Below are 15015 nucleotides of genomic sequence, written 5' to 3' on the forward strand. Positions count from 1 at the left end.
AATCCTCACTCTTGTTCACCCCGTAGATTTAATCTGTTGCCAGATCTTGTCCTTTTTACCTTCACAGTATGTCTCTTCTAAGAACTCTCATCTCCAGTCACATATTTAAATTTTTTTTTAACTTAAACACCAAAAAAGAACATTTTATACATACAACGGAACACAAAAATAAAAATCTACACAAGACAGCGATTTTCTACTTCACATCTCTTTTTTAAAAGTATGAAATAAATTCTACACGTTACTTTCAAAACTGTCCTGCTTTTCTGTGCTTCCTTCTGGACTTCCTTCTCTTCTGTGAATTTTGAAAAATGTTGCAATGTCCCTTTCTATTTTTTTTAAGCCTCATTATTGCTACCCTCCTCAGCCCTCCCCTCCCACCCGCCCCCCAAATTTAAAAGCCAAGAGAAAGTAAGGGGAGAGAGCCCTCGTAACAAATAAGCATAGCCAGGCAAAATGAATCAGCACAGTAGCCATGTGTGGAAAAGCGTAATGCCTTCTGCCTCTTGTGCCTCCCTTCTGTCAGCAGGCAGGGCATATGCTTCATAATAAGTCCTCTAAGGACATGGTTGGTCATTGCAAAGACCAGAGTTCTTTAGTCTTTTAACGTCTTCATTTTCTTGACAATTTGCTCTAAATTTTTCTCCTGGCTATGATCATCTCATTCTTTGCAAGGTCACATTGCCCCAATAGTCCCGTATTGTGTCATAAGAAACTATAGAAGAGGGGCAGCTAGGTGGTGCAGTGAGTAGAGCACTGGCCCTGGAGTCAGGAGGACCTGAGTTCAAATCCAACTTCAGACACTTGACATGCTTACTTAGCTGTGTGACCTCGGGCAAGTCACTTAGCCCCAATTGTCCTGCCTTCTCCCCTTCAAAAAAAAACTATGATTCTGAGGCTGCTGGAACTTAAACTTCAGTCTTCAGTCCCAGAACCGAAGGCTGTTTCTTAAAGAGGTGCCAGGTATACTTTAGCACCTCTTACAGGAACCTCAGTCTCCTTCTGAACTCACTTTAGAGTAAACACTGTAAATATATTTTGTCCATTTGAGATTTGAAGGCAAATATTAAGAAATGCAATGTAAAGTGTGGTAGATGCGTCAACACCTCATAGATTTAAGGAGATACGATATGGTGCAAATTTAATATATCATGATAAAAATAAATCATGATAAAATATTAGCTGGCATTTATATAGAACTTTAAGGTTTGCAGTGTTTTATAAATATCACATTTCATCACTTTCTGCTGTATATTATTTTTCTGAATGTCTTGTGGAAGAAAAAACATCTTTTTAAGGATAGATAAGATATAATTTCCCCTATAATTCTAGTTTTATGGAATATAAGCTATTTGACAATCTGTGATTTCAAATCTAAATCATAGAATTGTTGGGTGAGAAGAGAACTTGGAGACCATTTCTTCATCCTAACCATCAGTACTTTGTTTAAAATGTGCATTTCTGCTTTAAGGAAAATTATCATCTACCTAAATTGACATTCATCTTCATCTATGTTCAATAGTGATCCCCCTAGAAGCTCTGTGTTGCTGTGTTGTGTGTGTGTATGTGTGTGTGTGTGCACCTAGTTTTCTCTAAAGGTCAATAGTCTGTCAACCATAACAGTCAGTCAAGAAGCATTTATCAAATGTTTACCATAGACATGACTTGTGCTACATACTAGAAATACTACTACAAGAAAAAAGGACAGTCCGTTCCCTCATGGAAAAAGACAACACGTGATGATGAGCTGAGGAGAGTCAGGAGTAGAGCTGGGAGAGGAGCTGTCCTCAGTGTGTCCTCAGAATGTTCTGGAAAGAATATATAACATGGTTTTTTTGTTTTGTTTTGTTTTTTGTGAACTTGTTTCTTATAGTTGTTGGCCAGAACTATGTAGGACAATAAAGTACTTGAATTAAAAAAATGTTCTGGAAGGAATACACCAATGGGAGAAGGCACTGGAGTGAAGGGATCTTTCAGGGTGAGAAGGAAGGCCTCATCTGAGAATTATTTTAGCAATAAATCACAGGACACGGCATATTGATCGCATCAAATAAATAGTCAGGTTTTCTCAAAGGAGAGAGGGGTTTAATGGACCCACAAACCAGTATCTCCCCCTTTCTCTGGACAACCAGGTGGGCACATAAATTACTGCGTGATACTAATACATGACAACAAGACATACAAAGGACATGGTGGTGCATGGAAGCAGACTAGATTCCAGATGTGTAACTAACACTATATAAGATAGTGCTATAAAACAGACTCTAGAAGTTAATTGTTAAACAGGTTATGTACATACTTGAAGCTATAGAAAAGGACATTTACTACAAGACGTGTGCCATTTGTCATCCCAAACAGACATTCACAAATCACTTCTTGACCACGTGGTGCCAGTAAAGTGTATCTCTGGTCTGAGGGTGTGACTTAACCCCTCCATATCCTGAAATACTCTCCAAACATTAAGGCATGCCATACAGACCAGAGCAGCATCTTTGTGTGAGAGAAGGAGGAGAGAGGCATGGAGAGGGGGAGAGGGAGGAGAGAGGGAGACTGAGACAAAGAGAGACAGAGAGAGACAAAGAGAGACAGAGGGGAAAGGGAAGGAGGGGGAGAGGAAAAGAGAGGAGAAGAGAGAGAGACACATAGAGAAGAGACAGAGAAAGAGAGAGGGAAGGAGGGGAAAGGAAGGGGAAGAGTTAGAAAGAGAGGGAAGGAGACAGAGACTGAGAAAAAGAGAGAGACAGAGACAGAGAGTGACAGACAGAGACAAAGAGAAATGAAATTGTCATGGTGTAAGAGAAGACCACGGACACTGGATCTTTTTATAGCTCGTGAAGAACTAATAGAAAAGGGGAAAAACCTTTACTTGGTTCCTTAAAAGTAACAGTTGTAGTCATCCGTGTGAACTATTTCTCACTATAGTATAATAGAATGAGCAGAGAACTGAGAGTCAGAAACTTTTCCTCTGTCACTAATGTACAGTGTGACATTGGTCAAGTTACTCCCCCTCTCAGATTTTGTTTCCTTCTTTGTAAAACAAAGGGCTTGGGCTACAGCACTGATGTCCAACTCAAATAGAAACAGAGGCCAGGGAACCATGCATAAGAGCCGCATATTAACTTAGAAAACCACATATTAACATTATCTATGTTCTAGTGTATTTTTATTTGTTTTGTTAAATATTTCACAATTACTTTTTAAAAGTGGGCCACACTAGGGAGTGTTGTGGGGTCTTTTATGTGACTCCTCTGGGCTACATGATCTCTAGAATTTCTCCTGGCTTTACAATTCTAGATTCTTGGTTCTGGTTTCCATGCAGTGCAGTGATGATTATGCCTATATGATTGCATTTGTGAAATGGATTTCATTACTGTATATTTTATTTACTTATAACAGTAAACTCTCACCTCCTATGCCCAGGCTTTAGAGGATGTTATTTTTGTAACATGGAGGTGCCAGTAAAGTGCATTCCTGGTCTGAGTGTATATCTTAACTCCTACATGTCCTGAAATACTCTCCAAACGTTAAGGCATGCCATACAGACCAGATCAGCGTCTTTGTGTGAGAGAAGGAGGAGAGAGAGAGAGAGAGAGAGAAAGAGAGAGAGAGAGAGAGAGAGAGAGAGAGAGAGAGAGAGAGAGAGAGAGAGAGAGAGAGAGAGAGAGAGGGGAGAGAGAGGAGGGGGGAAGAGGGAGGGGAGAGGGAGATCTAGACACAGAGAGAGAGAGAGAGACAGAGTTATTAATTTGACAGAATTATAAGACATATTAATAGTGATTCATTCCAAAACGTTGGGAGTTTCCTATACTCAATACTCTTGCCTTTAGATTGAAAGTCTTGAAGATGAAGCCGACACCGTTACTAAAATGTACAAGCTCATTGACCTGTATCAAGTTCCTACGCCCCCTGAAGATTTTGCCGTATTTGCCACCATGAAGCCATCAATTGTGGCAGTCCGAAATGCCATCGATAAATCAGTGGGTGAAAGAGACACCAGCATTAAATTGTTCTGTCAACACTTGGACAAGGACGTTGAGGAGCTAAATAATGAAGTGAATGAAGTCAAGCTGAGAGCCCAGGTATTTAAAAAGCCTTTCCTCATCTGTTGTATGGGAAATTGGTACCATCATGTAGAATCAAAACATTTAGAATCATACCTTGTAACTCTCAATAAACATTGGCTCAACCAGCTTTGGCCTCATTGTTTCACTTGGGAAAAAAGGATTATTCTTCAAGCCGTATCTTGAGAATTTATCCCTACTGTTTTGTGTAACAGTATCAATACTATAAATTTGGACTTTTAAAATCGAAAGTACCCCTGAACATTGCCACAACTATTGAATGAATTTCCCACCACTCCTTGTAAAACAAAATTTGTATAATGAATTATATTTTCCCATAGACTTCGATTATCATCATGTTTTATAGGTTAGATCCAGTCATCTTCAAGATGTAACTTTGACTTCCCTTTTTCTAAGCCATAGCTTTGAACAAAGGCTTTAGTTAACTAGAATTAATTGTATTGTGGAAGGATGATTTCTGGGGGAAGTGAGGAGGACGTGATATAGAACATTTACAAATTTTGATGGTGAAGCTTGGGCTTACTAATTTCTTTGCCTTTTATCTATGTATTCACTAATAAGAATGTGTGTATTGGGTTGTCATTCAAAGCCTTTCCTTTGGAAAAAATAGGAATAATCCCTGAGAACTACTTTCCTGAGATATTAGAAGAATTAGTAAGTCATAAAATCTTTGGATTGGGTCTTTGAGATAAACAGATTTGGAAATTTGTCTGATTTATGGGGAGAAAAATTGGAGAAGAGAATAAGCATTTACATAGCACCAACGATGTGCCCTGTGCTGTGCTTAGTACTTTACAAATATTATCTCATTTTATTGGAAAACATGGCTGCTTCATCACAGCCTCAGTAGAAAATAGTTTTCTCTGTTGGATCTTTGTACTACTAGGTCATCCATGGTGGATATTCTGGATGAGCCCATACCATACCCTCTTTTTTATATGTACTCCCAGAAAAGCTAAGATCCTGTAGATTCCAGATACTCTGTGGGTCAACATCTAAACTCAAAACTATAGCTCGTGAGCTCCAACTAATTTGTTTGTTTTTATTAGTCAGCCAAATATGCAATCAATTTAAAGCCAAAAAATTATTCAACAGCATAGTAAGCAAATCAGCAATAGAACATTTCTCTTATAAACCTGAGATACACACTCTCAAAACTATACATATTCTTAGTAGAACATGCATGGAGGGACACATAGGGGAAACTCCTATGTGTCCAGGTAGAATAAATAGATGAACCCTTAGGGAGGAAATGTATACAGCCAGTGTATGTGTGTAGAGGAGGTACACATGTAGGGAAAAATGGGTCAAAACCCACCTGAGGGAAAGGACAACTAATGGCCCTGATCCCATAGGGTCACTGATAGTCTCAGGTTATGTCAACATAGTACTCTTGGTGGGCTTATTCCATGCTGGTCTCACACAGCAGATAGTCTTTGCCAGGGGGTACTAGGGTCATAGTCACTGCTAGGCAATGTTCCCTCGGTCCAGTAATTGCTGCCAGCTATGACTCAATGGAGCAGTATGTGGTTATGGAGTTTCTCTGCTTCCAGCTTCTGGCTTCATTTAGAATTGTCGGCTGAGGAAGAGTGGAGTCTGTGTACTATCTCTCTTTTCATTAGAGCCCAGACAGAGGCTTAAGTTTCTTAAGCTATTTATGGAGATAGCCCTTCACATACACAGTATCAAATAGGAAGTAAAAAAATCCTACATCATGAGGGAGAAATCTGTCGATTCCCAGAGCCTTAGCCAAAGGTGAATTTGTGTCCTCAGAGGGAAAATCTTCATCTCTTTTGAGTCACAGAACAACCAGCCCTCTAAGTAGCACCAACAGGCTTTTAATCTGTGCTTGAAATTCCTCCTGTTGTTCTCCAGGGTGAGGTCTTTGTCCCATGTCTCTATTTGACTTAGGTTTAGAAAGTTCTAAACTTGATTTCTTGTTGTTAATTGTGTGCAACACCCCAAACAGAGAGTGGGAGTTCTGCAAAAGGAAAATACACATGAGTGATGTGGGTCTGGGGCTTTTATTAACCCCCAAAGTATCTGGTCTTGCATATAAATGAAAGCAAAGAGGGAAAGATGGAAACAGAAATCCTAAGTGGAAGTTCAAAGTGGTCTTCCTCTTCACCTTAATCCTTGGTTCCAAATTCCTGTCTTTATCACACAGCAAGGACCCCAGGCTTTGAGCTGTTCTACACATATCCAAAAGACTTATTATCCATTGCTAATCAATATTTTTTTTCATTTCACAGGATCCACAAATTTTGGACATTTCAGCCGACCAAGCGAAAATAAAAGTGCTATTAAGTGAATTACAGCTGACTCTGGATGACCTCCAGAAACGCGCTTTCCAATACAAATCCTACCAGAAAAACTTTAAGGTAACAACATCTGTAAATGCTTTTTTTCCAAAATTATAAAGCTCCTTCTCTTGGCATTGAAGGTCCCCCACAAACTAGCTCTATTCCACCTTTCATTTCCTACTGCTCCCCTTCCCAGAACGTGTGTTCTAGCCAGACTGGACTACCAGGCCTCTCTTCATCTTCTCCAACCTCCTCCCACTTCCATGCCTTCACACAACCGTTCCTCCATGCCTAAAATGGATTCTCTCCTGACCTTTATTAGTTGAAATCATTCTCTTTCTTGGAGATCCAACTCAGATGCTGTCTCTTCCCTGAATTTCTATTCAATTTGCCATTGAATTTAGTAAGCATTTACATATGCATTATGTGTTATCAAGCACCTGGGACATAAAAACAAAAATAAAATAGTCCCTGCCTTCAAGGAGCTGGCAGTCAACCTGGTGGACACAACACATGGATACAGAAGTAAAATAAAGGTGCAGTAGCTTTGGTTGAAGTAAAGCACTGACCATAGAGGGGGATCAGGAAAGGCCATTGCTGGAAGGTTATTAGAGAATGCAAGAAGTCAGCTGAGCAAGGAGAGCATTCTGGGTGCAGAGGGCAGCCTATCACAAGCTGTGACTGGAAGGCGTGCATAGGGAACTACAAGGAGGCCATGTTGGCTGGAATAGGGTGGAGGGGGATGTGGCAAGAGATGTGAAATTATTCAGGAAACATAGGTTAAAGCCAGATTATAAAGGTTATTGTATTTTGTCCAAAAAGACAAAAGGGAATCACAGAGCTTCTTGCACAGGGGAATGATATGGAATATAACTCTCCATATGAGAATATCATCTTGAGAATGGATTGGAGAGGGTTGAGACTGGAGGCAGGAGAGTCAGTCAGGAGGCTTCTGCCATAGTCCAGGCTAAAGTTGATGCCTAGGATGGCAGATACGTGAGTGAAGGATGCAAGACAAGCGGAGGTGGGATTGGCCATCCTTGGCAACTGACTGGAAATGAGGAGTGAGGGGAAGAAAGTCTATTTCTGTTTGCTATCCACAGACTTGGGTAACTGGCAAGCTTGCCCAATAGACAGAGAATTAGGAGGCGGTTATTTACTTCATTATTCAGAGAGAAAAGTGTTCGGATTAATTCTTTTTCCTTTCTCCTAAAGGTAGAAGTATCTAAATTTGAGGCTCTTGAAGAAGTCAGCGCAGAGCTGAAATTAAAGCAGCTGCTCTGGGATTCTCTCTATGAATGGGAAATCCTCCTACAAGACTGGTTACAGGTAGAAGAAAGATACACTCTCATAATTTCCATTCTTAAGTCATTGAGCGCAAGCTGATGTGTTAAAACCTATTGGCCAAAATTGGATATTTTTTCCTCTGGAGATTTATTAAAGATCACATTCCACTGCAAGGGGCATCAGGAGACCTGGTTTTGATATGATAGATAGTCTTCACTCTACCACTAACTAAACTGTGATCTCAAGGCAAAGTATTTAACCTCCTGCATTCCTCCTCTCTAAAAGGAAGGCACTGGATTAGCTGACTCCTAAGCTTCCACTTATAACATTCTAAGAAGTCAATCTTTCTTCTTCTTATTTTTTAGAAGTCAATCTTTAACTCTGGATCTTAGACTTGAAGGGAAGTTACCTAGCTTACATATGTGATTCAGTGGAATTTCACATTAACAGAGATCTACCATAAAACAGAATTCTTTGTGGAAGGTGTCGTATGAAACATGGCCGTTCTATGATGGGCTCTATCCAAGGAGGAGTCATCATAGCACTAGGAAAGACTTCATTCTAAGAGTGGGGGAGGGTCTAAACCTGCGATTTCATTGGCACAAAGAACTCACAGATGAGGAAGCTCTCCCTACCAATGTAGAGCAGCACCTTCTCCATAACTTTTGGTCATAGAGAAGTTCCCAGAAAAGAGGTGGTAAATGCTCTACAGGGTGGCCTGAGCCAGATTAAAATGCAATTGGGAAATACTTAACAAAATAAATTAAAATTAAAAATAAATGAATACAAATTAAAGAAAAATAAAAATCCAACAGAACATAGACGATGTTAATATGTGGTTTTCCAAGTCAATAGTGGCCTCAGGAAACCTTAGGTACTATTTAATGGGCCCCATTTCTACTTGAGTTTGATACCACTGACCTTGAACACTGAAATATTAAAAGACTTGCCTAGCATCCCAGAGACATGACTGAAAATCAAGTCTTCCTGGCTTCCATCTTGCCTCTCTAGAACAGAGTAGCCTACAATATTGTCCCATAGTACAAATGTTGAAGATAATGTTCACAGTGCCACAGAACCTCAGGGCTGAATGGTTTCTCAGAGGTTGTTTAATCTGTGTCAGACCAAGAATTCCCTCTACCATGTACCTAATGTACAAGCGGCCATCAGCCTTCCCTTCTGAGTCTGTCTGCATAACCACCAAGGCAGCCCTTTCCTTTTTGGAGTGTTCTCATTGTCAGGAAAGGTTTTCATACTTCCAACTGAAGTCAGTTTCCCAGCATTTTCTACACCTGGGTTCTACCCTCTAAGATAAGGCAAAACAAGTCCAATCTATATTTTCCTATTAGAACCCTTAAAATACTTGAAGATAGCTCTCATGTCCTCCCTGAGTCTTCTGCAGGCTAACCTCCCAGTTCCTTCAAGTGAAGCTCATAAGGTACAATTGTAAGACCCTTCACCCTGGTGGTCATTGTCCCCTGGATGCTCTCCAGAGACCCAGAACAAAACATATGATTCTGGACCAGAGCACAGATATGGGGCCATCGCCTCCTTCATGCTGAACCTTATTCTCCTATTAATCCAGTCAAAGGTTGTATGTTTATTCCATGCCCTACATGTGATTGACTCAGATTAAGCTTGTGATCCACTGACATGCCTGTAGCTTTTTCAGATGATCTACCATGGCTACCCAAGTATATGCTTCTGCATTTATTTTTAAGATCTAATTTTATTAGAACTATCCCATGTTCTAGCCCAGTAGTTCCCAATGATTTTTGTCCCATGAACCCCTTCTCAAAACAATAAGAATGTGTTGCAAAGCCCAGAATATTTTAATATACTACCAATGATATTCATTTAGATATATTCACTAAGTGCTTACAATAACTGTAATGACAACTTTTGTTCCCCAAAGCTTTCTCCGGCTTTGCCAGAGAAAGAAGCCTATAGTGCTTCAATCTTGCATATGCTTGTTGTCACAGGGGAATATAGATACATATATACACATATGTACATATGTATATACGCATATGTGTATGTATATGTGTGAATATATGTATATATACATATGTATGTGTGTAGACATAGATACGTAGATATGTAACATCATTGGGCAATTATTTGCTGCTTAAGATGCCATTAAAGGATTTTTAGCATGAACTCCTTGGACCATTGTCAGGAGATTCCCAAGGGGTCCACAAACCACTAAATGGGAGCCATTGTCCTAGCCTGGAAAAAACTTCTTGGATACTGATTCTTGCATCTGTTAGCTTTGGGTTATCAGCAAATTTCTTAGGAACATCAAAGCCTTGGTACAAATCTGCTATATTTTTTTTTACAGCCCAGGACTGAGCATAGCTTTGTGGAGCTCTCCTCTGCAGCTTCCTCTCCATATGGAACCATTAATGACTGGACTTTGGTTCTTGCCATTTATCTAGTTTCAGTCCTCCTACTGTAGCCACATTCTTGTCTAGCCCACATCTTCACACCTTGTCCACAAAGAGAGTATGAGAGGCTTTGTCGAATACTTCGCTAAAGTGGCCAGAAACTATCCACAGCATTCCTCTGATCTGCCAATGTAATTGTGATGTCAAAACAGAATGAGGTTAGCCCTGCATGAACTGTTCTCAGTGAAGCACAAGTGATCTTATGATCATTGTTCCTGTTTATTTATCCTCACTAACCATTCCTTTGACAATATGGTCTAGAATTTTTCTAGGAATCTAAGTCAGTATCACTGGTCTGTAGTGAATACACTTCATTCTCATTTAAAAATTGGAATATTTACTTTTCCTTATGTTTAGCGTCTCTTCTCTTCTCCATGGTCTTTCAGAAATCACTGTCTGGCTCAGTAAATACATCCACCAGTTTTTGTAATAGCCTTCAATGTCTTTCAATTCTCTCTCTCTCTCTCTCTCTCTCTCTCTCTCTCTCTCTCTCTCTCTCTCTCTTCCCTACCCCCACCTTACTTATCTTGGATTTCAACTGCCTATAAATACTCTTTTTGGGTCTGTTCTTTTCAGTCCAAAGATGACTTTCTGTGTCGGAATGTAGAAGGAAAATGAGCATTGAGTAGTTCTGCCTTCTCTCTACTATCAATTGCCACTTTCCTGGTCACCCTGATTACTTGATGTTCCTCTTTTCCTCAATACAGGGAGAGTAAATAGGGACTGGATATCCTAGGTGAGGAAACTCCCCCCAACAATGCAGATCAGCACCCTCTTTGCAACTTAGAGTATTAGAAAACTGGTGTTCTGAGAGGTTGTGACTTAGTTACACAGCTGATGTGCATCAGTGGCTGCACTTGAATCCAGGACTTCCTGGCTCCCAGACCAGCTCTCTCTCGACTATGCTCTGTTGTCTCCATCTCCCCCAATACATCTCTCTTTGAAAGTGTAGTGCTTTCTTCATCTTTCATGAGCCTCGGCTCATTCTGAGGTTTTGCAAGCTCAGGATCACACCAGGTCATCTCTGCTACCTTTTCTTGCTTCCACATCTTCAATACGTGGTTTTTTTCTTTTAATTTGGAGTCAACAGGGTTACGTGACTTATCCAGGGTCACACAGCTAGTACATATCTGGGGGTAGATTTGATCTCAGGTCCTCCTGACTCTTATCCACTGAGCCACCCAGCTGCCCCTACATGTGTTTTTAAAATTAACCCTGGCTATAGAATTGCATGTGCTTCCACATCAGGGTCTTTGGACAAATCCCAGTTTCTCTTCATTGTAATAAGGTCTCTGTGCCTTTAGGATCTCCTCCTGGAAAGTCCTGACTTCCCTTATCAGCACCGTTCTGTTTTCTCTGGGGTTACAAAGCATCTAATGAGCAGCTCCTTAAGCACTCAGGCACTTCCTTTGAGATTTTTTACATTAATGAGCTTTTCTGCTTAAGAATTAAGCAGTAAGATAGTATAGTGGTCCTGAAGTCAGGAAGACCTGAGTTCAAAACCTGTCTCAGACCATTACTAGCTGTGTGACCTTGGTCAAGTCACTCAACCTTGCCCAGCCTGCTTCTTTATCTATAAAGTGAGGGAGATGGATTTGATGGTTAGCCAGTCAACAAGCATTTATTAAGCACCTACTGTGTGTAGGCACTGTGATAAGCACTGTGGATACAAAGAAAGGCAAAAACAGCCCTTGGGAGACAACACAAAAATTATTAGGTAGGGAGAGAGTAGAAGGAAAGCAGTCCCCAAGTGAGAGCATGGTCACTTAGTGAACCCTGTCAAGAGAGACAGTTGGAGCTGACTCTTAAAGGAAGCCAGTAAAGCTCCAGGCAGGAGCGCAGCAGCTAAGGCACAGGACCCGAGATCAAGGGCCAAGTTCAGTACCATGGAGGGCACCAGCGCGCCTGCATTGTCCAGCGTGTGTGGAAGACCAGAAATCGTTTCTATTAGTTTTACATTTTCTCTCATTCTCTTTAAAGAAACGTGTCCTTGTCAACTTCTAACGTACTGATTGCTTATTCTTACAGTGTAAATTTGAACTTCTGGATCCAGAGACTCTAAATTCTCAAGTTTCGAAGTATGCCAAATTTGTGAATCAGTTGGAAAAAGGTTTACCCCCTAACAACGTGGTGCCGCAGCTCAAGTTTAAGGTGGAGATGATGAAGGAAAAAGTAAGTGACTGCAGGGGGTGGGGGAGGGGCAGGATCCTTTCCGTAATCTGGATGGTAGTCCTGCTTAGGGTTTGTAGGGAAGGAATCAGAAAGCTGCCATAAAGCCACAGACTATATTCCTCAAGGCAGTCAGCTGTCATTGACATAATGCTCCTTAAATCATCAGGGGCTCAAGGTGGGTCAGGGTTTGTACAGACAAAAGACTGGGCTTTTAAAATTTATTTTTAATTTATGGAATAAAACAAGTATTTCCATAACACAGTGTAATAAAAAAAGATGGATTATGCATGAAACTGTAAATCTATTATGTACAACTTGCTGTTCCTTTTAAATACGTAATAGTTGTCATGTACATTTTTTTCCTTTTTTTCTCCCCTTTCCCCCTCCCTGCCCTAGAGATGGCTACCATTAGACACAAATATGTATATCTATATGTTTGTGTATATATATATGTGTGTGTCTATATATATATATATAATGATTAATCTATACATACTTTTGTTTATCAGTTCTTACTCTGGATGCAGATAGCATCTTTCTTCCTACGATCTTTATTCTTCCAAAATGACTTAGTTGTTCTTAAAATGATACAGCGTTCTCTTGGGTCTGCTCACGTCGCTCTTCATTATTTTATGCAAGACTCTCCATGTCTTTCTAACATCATTGAGTTCATTATTCCTTATAACACAGTAGTATTCCATCACCACCATACACCATGCCTTGTTCAGCCATTCCCTAATTGATGGGGATCTCTGCAATTTCCAGTTCTTTGCCACCACAAAGAGAACCACTATAAACATCCCATTCACATTCAAAGTTGTAATTACTATTTGTGAATTTCCCTCCATCTTGTTTTTACTCACTATTTTCCTTTCTCAGCCCCTCTTTTTACCTTATCCCTGTGACCTTATCTCTCCCCCCCGACCCTGTTTCAAAGCCACAGGTTTTCCTAAAATCGACCATCCATCTCATGGATTCTCCTGCTTAGCAGGGGGATTAGACTGAAGAATGTGGGTGGTTCAGTACAATCTATCGTTTCTTCTCTGACGTGGAGGTAAGCAACAATGACGACACCCAGAAGGGGAGGTAGCACGGTACACGATGGAAAGCCACTGGACTGTAGAGGAAAATAGCTAAAGGTCCTCTTGCTCCAGCTCTGAAATTAACTCACTGTATGACTTTGGGCAAGTCATTTAACCTCTCTAGGTCTCAACATCTTCATCTGTAAAATCCTTCAGTCTGAAGGAGGCTAAAGAGGACGGGTCGAGAACACAGAAAGGGCTTTCCAGAGTCAACTGTGTCTCCTTGGAAATAGAGAGCGATGCCACGGCCACCAGTGGAACCAGAGAGCTATTCCCCTTTTATGTCCCATGTCTTCCTCCAGCACAGAGTACTTACACATTAGGACTTCAATGTATCAGGGGTGGTTACTCCCTCTCATGGTCCAGATTCAAGATCAGCCGTGTCTTCTCATCCTGTTCTTGCCTTTGTATTCCCATCACTTCCCCTAAGGGGTCTGTCTATCTATCTGTTTGTCTATCTATCTATCTGTCTATCTACTTATCTAATCTCTCTCTCTCTGTCTATATATATACATATAGATAGATAGATAGATATGTATGTAAGAGGCCTCTATAGCATCCCTAGATACAAAGCACATTTCCATTGAGAATTGGTAGATGGTATTATCCTCATATATATGAACGGTTCGTTTTATTATTTAATATTTGTTAGCATTAATAATATTAATCTAATGATGTAAAATAAGTATCACGTTAATGGTATTAATTTAATATTTAATCATTACTCTGTAGTTAAAGTCATGTAAGTTGTAAGCATTCATTAAATTGAGCGCATTCTGTGGAAGTGTACTAAATGATGTCGCTGTTTTGAAATTAGTATGGAAATGATCCATAAAGACCTAAATTTCTAGTCATTATTGAAGTCTTTCGCCCAAATGAAATCTGACCTGGTAGCGTGTCTTCCCTGCACTTCATCCAGTGCCCTGCTGTACTCCACTTTAGGGTTCTATCAGCCCATTAATGGCGAGTCTTTGATTCCGTTCACAATTTGAGCATCTTTCGCAGATCCGAATGGGCGCAAATATCCTCTGCTTTTGTTTTCTAGCTTCCGGTGATCACAGACTTGAGGAACCCCTTTTTGAAGCCAAGACACTGGGTAACTATTGAGCAAATAGTGGATGTTACCCTCGTGGACCCTGAAAATCCGTTAACTCTGGAACGTCTCATTCATATGAATGTTTTTGAGTTTGGACCAGAGATTCAGGATGTTTCTGGGCAGGCTTCTGGAGAAGCATCTTTAGAGACAATACTCAAAAAGGTAAAAAGCAAAGCCGCAACTTTAGCATATCCTGAAAATCATATGATCAACACTAAGCAGACTATTGTAGGATTGCCATGGCTCATCTAAAGTCAGTCTTATTTATCCTCTGATTCGACCCATTGTTCTGGCCCAGAGGTGGGGAACTTGTGGCCTTCTAAGTCCTCAAGTGGGATCTTTTGACTGAGTCCAAGTTTTACAGAACAAATCCCCTTTATTAAGGGCATTTGTTCTGTAAAGTTTGGATTCAGTCGAAGGGCCACACTTGAGGACCTAGAGGGCCACATGTGGCCTTCATATTGCCTTCAACCAAGTCATTCATAAAAATTTTGAATGGTGCAGGACCAAGAATAGGTACCTGAGTCATTCTACCTAAGTCCTCCC

At 40.4% G+C, this 15015-nt stretch overlaps 1 protein-coding gene across 1 annotated transcript in view; it reads left to right on the forward strand.

Moving 5' to 3' along the window:
- Positions 1–15015, forward strand: part of DNAH6 (dynein axonemal heavy chain 6) — a 251551-nt gene that overhangs the window by 38283 nt on the left and 198253 nt on the right. Inside the window, exons 14-18 of the mRNA XM_036750156.1 lie at positions 3828–4079; positions 6335–6463; positions 7601–7714; positions 12148–12291; positions 14419–14631. Coding sequence (XP_036606051.1) covers positions 3828–4079; positions 6335–6463; positions 7601–7714; positions 12148–12291; positions 14419–14631 — 852 coding nt within the window. The remainder of the gene's footprint in view (positions 1–3827; positions 4080–6334; positions 6464–7600; positions 7715–12147; positions 12292–14418; positions 14632–15015) is intronic.

This window comes from Trichosurus vulpecula, chromosome 3 (genome assembly GCF_011100635.1).
Source record: "Trichosurus vulpecula isolate mTriVul1 chromosome 3, mTriVul1.pri, whole genome shotgun sequence".
NCBI lineage: Eukaryota > Metazoa > Chordata > Mammalia > Diprotodontia > Phalangeridae > Trichosurus > Trichosurus vulpecula.